This window comes from Lutra lutra, chromosome 10, assembly GCF_902655055.1.
Source record: "Lutra lutra chromosome 10, mLutLut1.2, whole genome shotgun sequence".
Taxonomy (NCBI): Eukaryota; Metazoa; Chordata; class Mammalia; order Carnivora; family Mustelidae; genus Lutra; species Lutra lutra.
In genome coordinates, this window is record NC_062287.1 from 88,153,554 (window position 1) to 88,167,311 (window position 13,758).

At 47.1% G+C, this 13,758-nt stretch overlaps 1 protein-coding gene across 2 annotated transcripts in view; it reads left to right on the forward strand.

Annotated features, from left to right (window-relative positions):
* Positions 1-5,052, forward strand: part of TRIM44 (tripartite motif containing 44) — a 109,185-nt gene extending 104,133 nt beyond the window's left edge. For both annotated transcript variants that reach the window (XM_047690638.1, XM_047690639.1), the window contains one exon: positions 3,250-5,052. In XM_047690638.1, coding sequence (XP_047546594.1) covers positions 3,250-3,277 — 28 coding nt within the window. In that variant the 3' untranslated portion in view covers positions 3,278-5,052. The remainder of the gene's footprint in view (positions 1-3,249) is intronic.
* Positions 5,053-13,758: the final 8,706 nt, after the last annotated feature.

Genomic DNA, 13,758 nt, shown 5'->3' on the forward strand with positions numbered 1-13,758 from the left:
ACTGAGCAGGAAGCCCGAAGTGGGGCTTAATCACAGAACCCTGGGATCATGACCTGAGCCAAAGGCAGACTCTTAGCGACCTAGCCACCCAGGTGCTCCCCCCTTTTTTTTAAAGATTTTTATTTATTTATTTGACAGACAGAGATCACAAGTAGGCAGAGAAGCAGGCAGAGAGAGAGGAAGGGAAGCAGGCTCCCCACCGAGTGGAGAGCCCAACGTGGTGCTCGATCCCAGGAGCCTGAGACCATGACCTGAGCCGAAGGCCGAGGCTTTAACCCACTGAGCCACCCAGGTGCCCCTGCCCCCCTTTTTAATGAAGTTTGTAATTTTAATTCCGGTATGGTTAACATGAATGGGCTGTCTTTCTAACACCGTTAGTTCATTCTCAAAACAGCAACAGTGACCTCAACACCGCCACAGTGGAAAGAATTCCAGTAAGCTCTGAGTACTGATCCACTTATAAATCTAAATGTGGCTGGTAGATGTGTCAGAGGAGGATGGTAAGTGGCTGAGGTAGAAGGTTGTTACTTCCCTTGGACAAAGTAAAGACTTTTATAGACTATTTAAGATAAAATCTTACGAACACAGACCAGCTTATATACAAAGTGAAGAAGCATTCAGGAGATGCTCTCTCATACTAATTACATTGTGTAACCCTCCAGGAAGAGACCACACACAGGGTGACCAAAGTTCTGTGTCAATCCATTCACTTAAGATCCTTTTTCTTCTTCATTATTGTGAAAAACAGTTTGCTAGTTAATTAGGAAAATGGATGTGCTGTATTTGAAGATGCTAATTGTGGGGGAAAACTCTCTCCCTCACCATTTCTTTCCTCTTACATCTCTCCTTTCCTCTCTCCCTGCTCCTCCACGTCTCTCCCCATCCCCTACTAGGCTGTAAAGTCTATGAGGGCAACTACTGTGTCCATCATTCATTGTTGTGCCTAGTATCATGCGTAACACATAGTAGACAGTCAGTAAATGTTTAGCAAATGAAGGAATCAGTGATATGCCGGAATCCCAAGATCTCATGCTTTTAAACCATGAGATGAACTGTATCAGGCCCAAGAACAGATCTCTTTGAGGGTCATGAGAAAAGATTTTATCAATCAGGACTCCTGATCTTTTCCCCAAGCCAATGCACAAGTCTTAGAGTAGAGAACCTAGCAACTAGGAAAGCACTTAATTTATTCTCAACTTTATTATACTCAGTTTAGGGGGAAGGGCTATTGACCTTTTTGTGAATATGATGAAAATTACGGCCTTCCTCAAACAAAGGAACACACAGACAAAATTTTATGTACAATTTAAGTAGGTTCATGAACCCTTTAAAGTATGCATCTCAAGAATGCTGAGAAGTGAACCACAGCTTAAGGAAAGGGCACAGCCATCATGCTGGACCTCTCGTATTTGCAGGAAAATTGACACGAGAACAATAAGAGCTCGCTTGGGGTATAATACCAAAGGGGAGAACATGGCGCCAGTTCCAACTGTGCCTTGATTCTAGTGAGACACTTTCATGAAAGGCCCTTTGTTCCCTTTGGGACAGATGCCACCAAACACTGCTTTTTTTAATGACAGTCCACTGTCCAGCCCTTCCCAGCATGCACCCTTCATCCTGTGGTTGGACAACAGGCAGGAAGAGGGAATGGAAATAGGGCAGAGTTTTGGATGGTGAAGGTTGCTGAGTTGGTTCTTTTGGCTGCTGGAGTACACTTACATTCATTTCAGCCTCTGTGTCTTGAAATGTTTTCGCCCTTAGTGGACGTACTACAAGTCTGTTGCCTAGGATATGTTCCCTTAAAGTCTCTCCCAGATGGATGCAAAAAACCAGATTTTATATAGACAGAGATAATCCCTCGTGAGATAAAAAATTTCTAGGTCATTGCTGGAAGCCAGTACACCCCAGGCCTTCCCTCTTCTCCAGCTCCTGTCTCTCCCAGCGGAAGGAGACTTTTCCTCTCTTCCAGACACCCCCACTTGATTACTTCAGACTTTATCCAGCCAGAACTCATCCTTTGAGTGTTAAGGGCACAGACTTCACTGGTGACCAAGGGTTTTCTGTCTCAGCTTTACTTTCTTCATCTGCAAAGTGGAGATAGCAACACCAGTCCCTATCCTGGGGTCGTGTGAGGGGCGCTTAGCTCAGTGTCCCCGGCACACAGAAGACACTTGGCCAAGCTGGCTCTCTTTTAAGGACAGGGGCCTCTAGAAGTGGAGGAGGAGAAACTGGGCAAGTTTGCTACGTTCATCCTTCTCAGTGCGCTTGCTTCTGCCCCATCCCTGTCTGGCCCTGCTTTTCCCCACCCCGGTCCCTGGATCAGCAGGACCAAGCCAGGGAGGTTCTGAGCTTAGGCTCCTGAGGTCCTGGCCATGCCTCTGGGACTCATAGCTCACGTTTTGGCCACTGAGATATCACTGACATTGTGGACTCCCTGGCCAGGGCAGTAATGACGGACTATTCCTTTCAGCTCCCTCCTTCCCTCCCTTCCTGTTGTTTTGATTTCTCAAAATCAAACCCTTTTTGAAAACAATGATTTATTGAACACTTTTACTAGCAACACTAATACTTCTCTATTAATCCTAGTGCTGGTGCTAGTAGTGTTGTTAGTGTTTTACGCTCTAGTTGTAGGTAGAGGGAAGGGTAAATAGCAAAGAATGTATAGGGTGTGATAAGGACGATGAACGAAATAAAATGGAGAATAACCAGGGAATCCTACTTAGAATACCTTCGTTAAAGAGGCAACATTTGAACGCTGTGATTGTCCCTGGGCAGGAGCTGAAACCCTGGCTTGATTCCAAGTGAGAAGCTCTGTTGGGAGCGCCAAGCCGTAGCTTCTCCTGGTTTTTTCTCCTGACCATAGAGGGCTTAAGTCAAACTCCGGATTTTTACCAATTCTTTATTTTGTCAAGTAAGCTTTAAAAATATTATGACCCTCACCTGTGCCTTTATAGATAAACTCACTTACCGTGTGCCAGGCATTGTGTGTTGTACATGTATCCTCTGAGTTAATTACTCCAGTAGCCCAAGCAAGTAGATCAAAATTATCAGAATTATCCCTGTAGTCAAATAAAGAAACCAGAACTTAGAGAAGCTAAGTAACTTGCCCATGGCCAACGGCTAACCAGTGGTAGGTTTAGGACCAGGATCCAGATAGATCTGAGAACAGAGCCTGTGTCTTTGGCCAGTAGATTAGGCTGCTCCTGTCTCGTGATGGCTTAACTCACCTGGTTCTCCTTTCCTCTGCAGCGGTGCCAGTGAAGAAGAGGACACATGAAGGCTTGCCATCCCCCATGGAAACTCATCCCTTCCCCCCTGTGTGTATGTGACGGCGTGTATGTAGCGGCTTCTGAGTTCTGTGAAAGCTGCCCACCAACAACCGTACTTCCACCAGATACATCCCCAGGCCCACTGCAGGCACAGATCTCTCCAAGGGATGACCGACTTTATTGTTACTGACTGTGCTTTTCATTCTCTCGTCATGGTAGGTCAAGAAAAAGTGACCCTATGATCAACCAGGACAGTTAATTAAGAAGCATCCTTCAGGTAGTCTTTCAATGGCTGCTTTGAACTTACTCAGGAAAGCCAGCCCCCATGATATTGTATACTCAGACAGCATCGCTTTAGCTGGAAGGTTCTGGAGTAATCTTGAAGGGCAGTCAGAATTTTTTTTCCTACCTGCTACTAAAACCCCACTTTATTTATATTGCAGCATGGAACAGTGGGGAGCACAGTAGGGCTCTGTAGATAGTCTCTAAAAGTCCAGTTATACATTTGTGAAAATGTGGCTCCACGAAGTAAGATGGGTGGCATGAAGACGGGGTGGGAGAAAGAGTTAAAAGTTCGAAATACAGGGATATTTTTAGTACATGAGGTTATCTAGCACTTCAGATCCATAATTCAGTGCTGTGGAAATGAAAAAAATGATTGAAGAGGTAGAAAGGAAATGACTTAAAAAAAAAAAAAAAGGACCAAAGAGATCTGATTAAAAGTTGAAATCAGTATTTCTGAACTCAAATTGCCTGAATTTCCAAAATAGTTACTAAAGGATCTGATGGAACCTGAATGATTTGGGTGAATTCTGCCGGTTTTCTGGGTCTTGTTACAACGTGAAGGCTGGGATGTGTATTACCAAGTGGGAACTTTCAGTGTATGTTTTTGTCACCCCTGCTCTAGCCCCCTTAGCCTCATTTGGCTTAAATGCAGTATAGGGAGAGTTCTTGTCACTCCGGTCTGCTGAATCAAGCCCCGTCTCCCAGCAGGCACACCCACCTCTCCCTCCAGCTGGAACCCCTCTTCCCATGGCACCCACCGCAGGCCTTCAGCCCTGCCCACACACGCAGGCTCTTCCCTTTTAAGTACCATGAGCAGAGACACGCCCCGGTGGGACTTGCAGCCTTTCCCTTCCCAAGTACCATTTCCTTACAACCAAGTTTTCTCCTCCCAAGTAAACGGTGATTACCAGGGAATACAAACCTGCAAGTTCAAAAGCCTGCATTTTCTGAAAACATCAGTTTTACTTAACTGGTTTGGAGTCAAGGGATGACCTTATTTTTAGATAAAACAGCTACATCATGAAATCGAGTGTTCATACACAAAGTTGAGAGAAAACGGGACACTTCACAGGGAATTCGTATTTACAGGTGGCGTGCGTGTTCCCTCTCGTCTGCCTGTAGTGGTGTTTTGGGGTTCACTTCTGAGAAGTACAGTTGGCACTTATCCAAGCAGCTGACCGAGGGCCTAGACCTCTAGTCGCCTCTGACGTGGAATTGAAGGCACCTGCACCGGGAGGAGTCCCTGTCTTCCTGCCTGCCTGTGACCCGTGTACCTGTCACAGAGCATTAGGGCCAGCTGGCATGTGCACGCATGGTTTTGAGGCAGAAACAGTACTTACTGCAGGAACCCTATTTATATCCTTGTTCAGTCCTGGGCTAGCTATGAAATTATTTCTTTGAGGCCAGGAAGCTACCGGGCGTATGTGCTTCTGGGTTAAGATTATTCTAGCTCACTAAATATGTTAGGATGTCAGGACTGAGAGTACTTTGGGCTGTTAAAAATTATATATATATATATATATTTTTTTTTTTTCTCTCAAACTGGTGCCCCACCAGTGGGTAAGACAATTTTGGTGCTTTACCTATCCACCTGCAAAGACTGGAGAATTTGGCATACCACTAATTACAGCCCCCCACTGTATCCCACAGAACTACCCATAAAGAGGGACCAGTGGCTACTCTTACAGGAGTTTAAGAGCCAAAAGATGAATACTTTAGGATCTAGACGCTTGTGTTTGTCTCTCCCCAATAATTATTGTTTAATCTCCAAATAGCAGCCTTATCTTCACAATGGACAGACCATTGGCTCCTCCCTACCACATTGTATGTTATTACTTAAAATCAGTATTTGGGAAACCCCAGCATTTATGCAGTGGACATGAACAGAAATATAAAAGTACATGCCACTTTGTCTCAATATATTGTCATATCTCTGTAATCCTCAAGGAAAGCACTTGTGCTTTTACTTAAGATTTTGGATTTGTTTTATGGGCTCCTGCTGTCTTCAGCACCTGATAAAACTTTAACCAGGGAAGCAGTAAACACCACACCACGCGGCAGCTTCTGCCCAGGCTCCTGAGTCCCTGCCAGCAGCATTTATCAGTGTAAGAACTAGGGTGCTTCCTGCCGTGACACCAGCTTCCCTCAAAGCTGGACCATGCTGCCCGGCCTTACGCCCCAGCAGGATGAGGCTTCCCTCCTCCTGGACAGTAACAGAGTGCTCAGAAGTGTGTGCTGGCTGGCTGCAGGCTCTAGGTTTACAGAAATCCCCGGGGAGAAGTCATCAAGGGCGGCAGGTAATGAATGTCTCCGGAATGAATTGGGTCCTCACAGCAATCCCTGTCTGCTTTCCAAATTTGGGTTCTCCGGAGGCTGAGAGTGGGTTTGTCCTTTGATTTGATGTCATGAAATCCAGGGCAATTCCAAGAAGTTCTCTTAGGAATTTCGGCTCTGACAGCCCAGGAGGGGAAATGACCTGTATTGAAGACCAGCTGTGAGCCAGGCTCTGTACTCAGCCCCCATTTGTCCGATGACAGAACGGATGTGGAGTAATAGGGCCCCTTGTCTCTAGTTACTCAGCGAGGAAGTACTGGAGCTCTCCCTCACTTTGTGGTGGGCTGTGGGACATCTATAGGACGGAGGGAGGGAAAGGCTTCCGGGTCCCCCACTGCAGTCTGACTATCTATCCATAGCCAGAATCCCACTGACTCTGGATTCTTTTTTGAAGTTGCACTCCATGGCCACCGTTTGGGCTCAGAGATGGCCTCGGGGTGGCCTCACTCTTCCACCTTAGCAGACATGTGAAGTACACATTGCTAACTTGAGCCTGCCCCCAAGAGTTGGAGGAGCCTTTCCTTTCTGGGGCCATCCCCTATAAATACAGTGATTCTAGGCCTTTAAGAGTATAGAAGTTCTCAGAGATTGTAAAAGCGGAGGGTGTTCTGCTCTCTAAGTTTATCTGAAAATGTCTGGCACTGCACTCCTGCAGAAGAGGAAACCTTCACTTGTGAGCCCAGCCGGTGCTGTGCTGTCTGAGGGGGTGTTTAGCTCAGAGGCCAGTGGATCTGGACTTTCCCGCTGACAGCTGATGAGTCTCTGTGCATGTGCACAAATGTACGTGTGCACGTGGATATGCACACACATAAATATATGCGCATGCACACGCAACTTAAGAACTAAGGGGAATTCAGAGCAGCCCCTCATTACCTTGCATGCCCCTGCAGAGGTTTCTGCTAGCCCTGATCACGAGCATCACCGGACCGTCGCAGCTTCGGTGCCCGCTTACCAGGTGCTAACGAGAAGAACAGCTTCTCCGCAAAGGTCGTCAGCCCCTAAAGCACTGAGCCGACGCGGCAGCCCTGAGGGGACTTGCACTCCGGACCTGCTCCAGGATGTCTGATGGCTTGCGGAATTTGGATGACCCAGCCATTTTGGTGACCCGGGGGTCTGCCCACTCCGGTCAGGCCTGAGGGCACAGCTGCTGAGTTTATGACTTGTGGTCATGGCAGGGCACAGGAAGTCCTCTCCCCCACCTAGAAAATACTCCCTTGCCAATACTCGAAATTCCATACTCACATCATGGCCGCCCAATACATGCTTTGTACTAAGAAAATGGGTTGCATGTTTACCGTGTGCCTAGCACATCTGGAATTTTCTATTTAAAACACAAATCTCATTATGGATGAACTCAGCCCAGCCTTAGGAGAGAAAGAAGGTCCATAGGGGAGAGTTGTGATCCCGTTACTATTGCCTCTGCCTAGCAGCGTTCTGAAACCCCCACCCCAGGCCATTCTAAGACCCGGAGGCCCAGGGGACCTGCCTGGTAGAACAGTAGCATTGGGAACAGAACACATCAGAAACAGCAGAGCAAGTGCCAGAGCAGGAGAAGGAAAACGAATGAAGACACTGTGGGTATGTTGGTGCAAAAAATGCCACAGAGCCCGTGCTGGCTTGACAGGACCTTGAGGGGACAGTAGATTTAGATTAACGGTAGTCAAACCTGACCAGTCTTTGTACAGTGACAGGCCACACTGCATGGGGGGTGGGGGACAGCCAACGAACCCATTGTCCTCTGCCTGTTTTTCTGTGCCCAGTCACATTCCCTCCTTAGTCACCTTCCCCTTTCACCCTTCACAGTAAACAAGGGAACAGTCGGTCTTTCAAGGGAATTACACATTTGAGTTAATGTTTCACTCTATCATTTTCATACTGTAAATTATTTGTAAGAGAGATTTACTGCTATCCCAGGATGTTTGGACTCAGCGCCCCTGTGCATTTGGAAATCAATAAACTATTACTGGAAATACCATTTGTCTCTGAGAGTTGTGCACAAAGGAACCTGCTAGGCGTAAATATTCATGATGATCTCCACTGTTAACTGTGGTAATGCCGGAGATGATGGTGGTTGGTTATCAGATACAGGACACTCATTTACTCCTGACTTCTCCAGAGCGACTTAGGAGATCTCCGGGAAGGGGCACGCAAGCACACGTAACATCATTGTTATTTAGGGATATGTTTTCTCCTCAAAGTAAAACAGTCTGTGCCCAGGTTAAAGTTTCTGAGCCAAGTTAGATTATAGCCTAAAGAACACTTGATCCTGAATGATGTTTTCAAGTGACATTAAATCTTTACCATTTGGATTAACCAGATTTTAATTTTTATCATATTTTCTAGAAATAAAAACTCTTTGTAGAGCAAATTACAGGTAGGCCAGCAAGACCATCATGGTGGAATATTAGAACCATCTACTTGCTACGATTGATACAGAGATAGAATCAAGCTGTCAGGGAAGCCGTTCCGGTCCAGCTGGTCATATGAGGACCAGAGGCTGCACGGAACCAACCGTCCTATACACGGAGGCAAAATGTAAGGCCCCACCCTGCCCTGCCCCCCACCCACCCAGCAGGTGGCTCTCGGGGCACTGTGGTCTATGAACCCTGCTCTGAATTGCCTTTGAATAAATTTGTCTCCATCAGACCTCGTTAGCTATCCAGAGAACTGTGTGAACTTCAGAGAAATTGTCCAAGATGAGCAGAGCCCGTCGCTGGAGGTCAGCCAGCAAGCCGCACGGATGGAGCCGGGGCAGCAGACTCTCTGTCTCCTGGAGCCATCATTAGGCCTTCCTCCCTCCCTCCCCAGTGGCCGAGGCCGCTTCTGCTTGATGGGGTGGGATTGCCAAGCCCTGGGGCACCGGGGAGTCTCAGTGTTTTAACAAACCACAATGTGTTTGGAGGTTTCCTTCCCTCCTGCCTGGTGCCAGTATGTCAACACCACATCCCATTGCCCTGGGCCTTTCGCATTGTATGGACTTCCCCTCTGGGAGCTCTAACTCTCTTTTTGGTTCCATTGATCTCCCCTGGGCCAACTTACAGGTGGCCCCATTTCCTTTGTACTCCTGAAACAGTGAAATTGCAGCTCGTCTGGAATATCTCCTGGTCTTCACGAGGCACAGAGGTAACTATACCCAGCACAAAGCCAGGCTGCCCATCTTAATCAGAGAAGAAGATGTCACAGAAAAAAAAACAAGAAACCAAAAGACTGCTTGAAGTCCATTACTGGCCACGCTGGGTATGTAGCCGTACTTGTTAAATACTACAATCTCCAGGGTTAAATCCTTTTGTTAATAAATCTGGCTACCAGTTAGGGAGCTCTTTCTCTGGGCCAGGAGCTGGCCTAGTTTCTTTTCATGTGATCTTACTGGATTCTCGGAGCACTGATAGGACCATCTCCTATTTCATTGCATGGGAATCAGATTGGGAGAGTTAAACACTCTGTCCAAGGTCACATCCTAATAAATGGGAAGCCAGAATTTAAATCTGGCCTTTAACAGGCCTTGCAACCCCTGCTCTTAATCTCTCCTTCCCAGCCGCGTGCGGTCCTCCTTGGATTGGGTGAATAAACACACACAGCGCGGCCTCGGGGGCAGAGGACTTCGCCCTTTCTGTTAGACCTCGCTTTGTGCCATCTGCAAAGTACCGTGTACAGTGACTGCGCTTTTGGAGGGAGAGAACTATTAGAGTCTCTGTGTCCCCTTTATTCCAAGGCCATGAATAATGAAATCACCAGGAGAGGCGAAGCCATGGCCTCTTCTGCCATAGTCTCAGAATCTCGAAAGTCAGCCACCTCTGACATGGAGTCTGTAATCTAATTAAACATCTTGAAGACGTCTGCCACAGCCTGACGTGGGGCCAGCTTCACATTCTTGGAAGGGGCCCGTCGAAGGAGCCCGCCTAGAGTACAGTCCGGTTACTGAGTGTAGCCATCATGGCCACAGCCCATCGTGGACCACGCGCCTCAAAACCTCACACCAGGGGTGTGGCTGGTGGCTGGGTGGCTCAGTGGGTTAAGCCACTGCCTTCAGCTCAGGTCATGATCCCAGGGTCCTGGGATCGAGCCCCGCATCGGGCTCTCTGCTCAGCAGGAAGCCTGCTTCCTCCTCTCTCTGCCTGCCTCTCTGCCTACTTGTGATCTCTGCCTGTCAAATAAAATCTTAAAAAAACAAAACAAAATATGGGGTGCCTGGGTGGCTCAGTGGGTTAAGCCGCTGCCTTCGGCTCAGGTCATGATCTCAGGGTCCTGGGATCGAGTCCCGCATCGGGCTCTCTGCTCAGCAGGGAGCCTGCTTCCCTCTCTCTCTCTCTCTCTCTCTGCCTGCCTTTGTGTCTACTTGTGATCTCTCTCTGTCAAATAAATAAAATCTTTAAAAAAAAAAAAAAACCAAAACAAAACCTCACACCAGTTCAGGGACTCAGGAGCAACCCGTTCACCTGTGGCTCAGCCACCTGTGAGCCTCACCTCGCCTTATCTCCATAACCGGAAACCAAACAAGTGCTTTGACAACAAGTAATTGAGCTGAAACTGGAAAAATCTGGCGCCTCTTCTAGACCCATTCTAAAGCGAGCACCAGGCTCTGTCCGGCCGAAGCGCGTGTGGAGGAGAAAGTCCATATGTCTCCCCCACAAGCCGCTCCTCAGAAACTACTCCTGCACCACACCTAATTCTGCGTGTTTGACGGTTTCCAAGCCGACAGCCGATGGAAATGTCAAGCGTGGGGAACAGACCCCTAGAAGCAACTCAGTTCAAAAAGGAAAAAGAGCAACGGAAAATTGTATGTATACCGAAGAGTTCAAAAAGCACGGTCTTTAGGGAAGTGTTTAGTGCCCCAGACAGCACACGCAGCTCAGCCCCTAACGGGGACTTTCGTATTACAGGACAGGTTAATCAGGTTATCCACATCCAGAATGATGACCCGGACCATCGCACCTAAAGAAATGAAATGGTGCTGAGAATAAGGCAAGAATTTGCATATCAAACATTGTAGAATTTTTTCTATCACAAATGGTAGAAAACAACACAAAACAAATACCTTTTAGGGGTGAAAAGCAATACACCTCTGACCATCCAGAGCGCGTAGCTAAACAAAACAAAACAAAACAAAACATCCCCCTACCTGAGGTTTTATTGTTCCTTGAGCCTCTTGTGTTTAGAGAGGTTTTCTCGTAGCTTTCTAAGTGACTTTCATGCTACAGTGCTTTGCATATAATGGCATGAACACTGGAAGTGCCAAGCTTCCAACGTGATGAATAAAACTAATAACCAGGATACAGGTCAGATTCTGTTACAACAAATACTGCTACTATAAAGATCACTAAAGCATCCCTGTTATCTCTAAGGCCTGTCAATTGCCCGTTTATTTCAAGCAATAGTCATTACAACAAAATTGGGAGTATAAGAAACAGAAACTGGACCTTCACCACAAGTTGGGTAGAATGCAATTGAACCTGTAATAACAGATTCTCCCTTGTGTTTCTCCGGTTCTTTGCTGCAGGAAGAATAAAGCTTGCATAGCCATAATACAAGCCTGGGAAGCTGGTATTTCGTAGTTGTTGCTAGGAGAACAAAACTCAGAAGCAAAGGACACACAGAGTTGTGTGGCGAGCCCTCTCTAGGGAATTTGGTCTCCAGGGCCACTTTTGACCTTAATCCATGCCGGAACCATCAACCACAGAGTCCCTTGCTTCTAATAGTGATGTAATGCATATATTAAGCCCTGGAATGAAGACATGATTCATTTCCCATGGATCACTGAGCACTTTGTGGCAACCTGGCCCTGCTCTGATGACCCTAAGATAAAGAAATCCAGAAGCATGCGACTGGAACCATCCTTTCTCCCATGATGCTCTGCTGTCAACACTGCATCATTGTAAAAGCACGTGCCGCATTGATTCTATATAGAAATGATCTAAGTTAGCTGCATTCCATTTGGTATCCAGGCAAAGATTTTTCCGTGCCTATCCATCTTTTGCTGGTGGCAATGATGAGTTTTGTCGTTTGCTACGTTTTCTTTCCTTCCTTCCTTCCTGCCTTCCTGCCTCTTTCTGCTTTTCTCTTCCTTTTACTTTAATATTTATGACTACAATGCACCCAACACTTTGTAACACCGTTAGCACGGAAGGGATTAAATCGTATTTCACTTCTGAATAGTACAATCAGCAATAGGACAAGCAGTGGGGAGGAAAATTGTCCACCTTTTCCTGATGTTATAATACCTGGCTTGGACCCCAGATTCACATCATACTCTGAAGAAGTTCATAAATTCTGGGCCCTGCTCGGCTTGTGGAAGCAGGCAGCATCCCTTCCTACCTCCGGATGAAATGAGAGGTCTGGGGAAGTTACGCCATTACAGGATGGGCTCAGCGCTGCTTGTGTTCTCCCCCAAGCCAGAGTGGCGTTAGACATTGACATGTCCCGGGCCAGGAGACCGGGTTAAGGGGAGAGCTTGAATACTTCGCTTGGCTCTTGAAAACGCTGAGTCCAAGTGTGGTTCTCTGGCTCTTTGCTGCCTCGCCGTTTTGATTAGGACATCTAGAGATTACAGGCATAGTTAGGAAATAATTTTTCTCTGTGTGGATTCTCCCCACGCATTCGGCCTTCCGGGACCTTCTGGACCCCGTTGGATGGCTATATCCTGGTATCCAACTCAGCCTATTCCAAATGGGAAGAACCATGACAGAGGAACACGATTGCTCTTCAGCTTGGTGGCAGTGGTGGTGGTGGTGGGGACACCAGGGGAGTGCTGGCAGGTGGAGGGGATGATAAAGAAACCATTACTTAAGAATAAAAACGGAGGGGCACCTGGGTGGCTCAGTGGGTTGAAGCCTCTGCCTTCGGCTCAGGTTATGATCATGGGGACCTGGGATCGAGCCCCGCATCAGGCTCTCTGCTCAGCCGGAGCCTGCTTCCTCCTCTCTCTCTGCCTGCCTTTCTGCCTGCTTGTGATCTCTCTCTGTCTGTCAAATAAATAAATAAAATCTTAAAAAAAAAAAATAAAAACTGATATTTTTTTCAGCACTTAAACCAATTTCCCATTTGCTAACAGGTGGTTCTTACCTATTTTCCCTAGAAAATACTGGCCTGTCTGATCAAACAAAGGCATTCCTTCTGAGATCATACATCACGCACTTATGACCAAACTATACTTGCCTATTGTTTTACTCAAACCCAGGTTTCCTGTTACGGCGCCTTCCCCACCTCTGTCATAAGGACAAGAGATGTGAAGGAAGAATTAGGTCACCTGGGGTCCGTTGCTGCACATGGTTTCATGGTGTAAAGAAATTTCTTTAGGAGTATCTAAAGTATCTAAAAAAATTTTTCTAAGGAGTATCTTTCTTTTGCCATTTCTGGGATGGTGAGAAAACCCATCTGGAGTATCTATGCTCCTCCTGATAGCCAAGCCACAAGCTTGCTTTTATACTGTGCTACGAGGTCAGTTGCTTCCCTCAGAAAAGACAATGTCACGATGACTTCCTTCCTAATAATCACAGGAGCAGTCTCACGAGGACGTGCAGACTGCTGCCTTCCTTAGGGCCTGGCACATCGTCAAATGGCGAAGTTGGCGGAGCAAGTAGGAACCCAGGCCCGGTTCACAAGGCCGTCAGAAGTGATCCAGAGTTCAGGCTTCCCCTGCCTTTTATCCGCCCACCCTCCTTCCTCCCCGCCTCCGCTTCCTCTCCTTCCGGCCCCTCCATCTGGAAACCATGAGCCTCGTGGACTCCAGACTCAAATTCTCAGATTTCAGATGTTTGGGAAATTTCTCTGCTTGGGTCATTCTTCAAGGGTAAGAGAATTCATTTGGGGAGGAAACCAGCTGAGACCCTTCCACAGAAAACAAATAAGGTGTGTTTATCCATGTCCTCTGCCA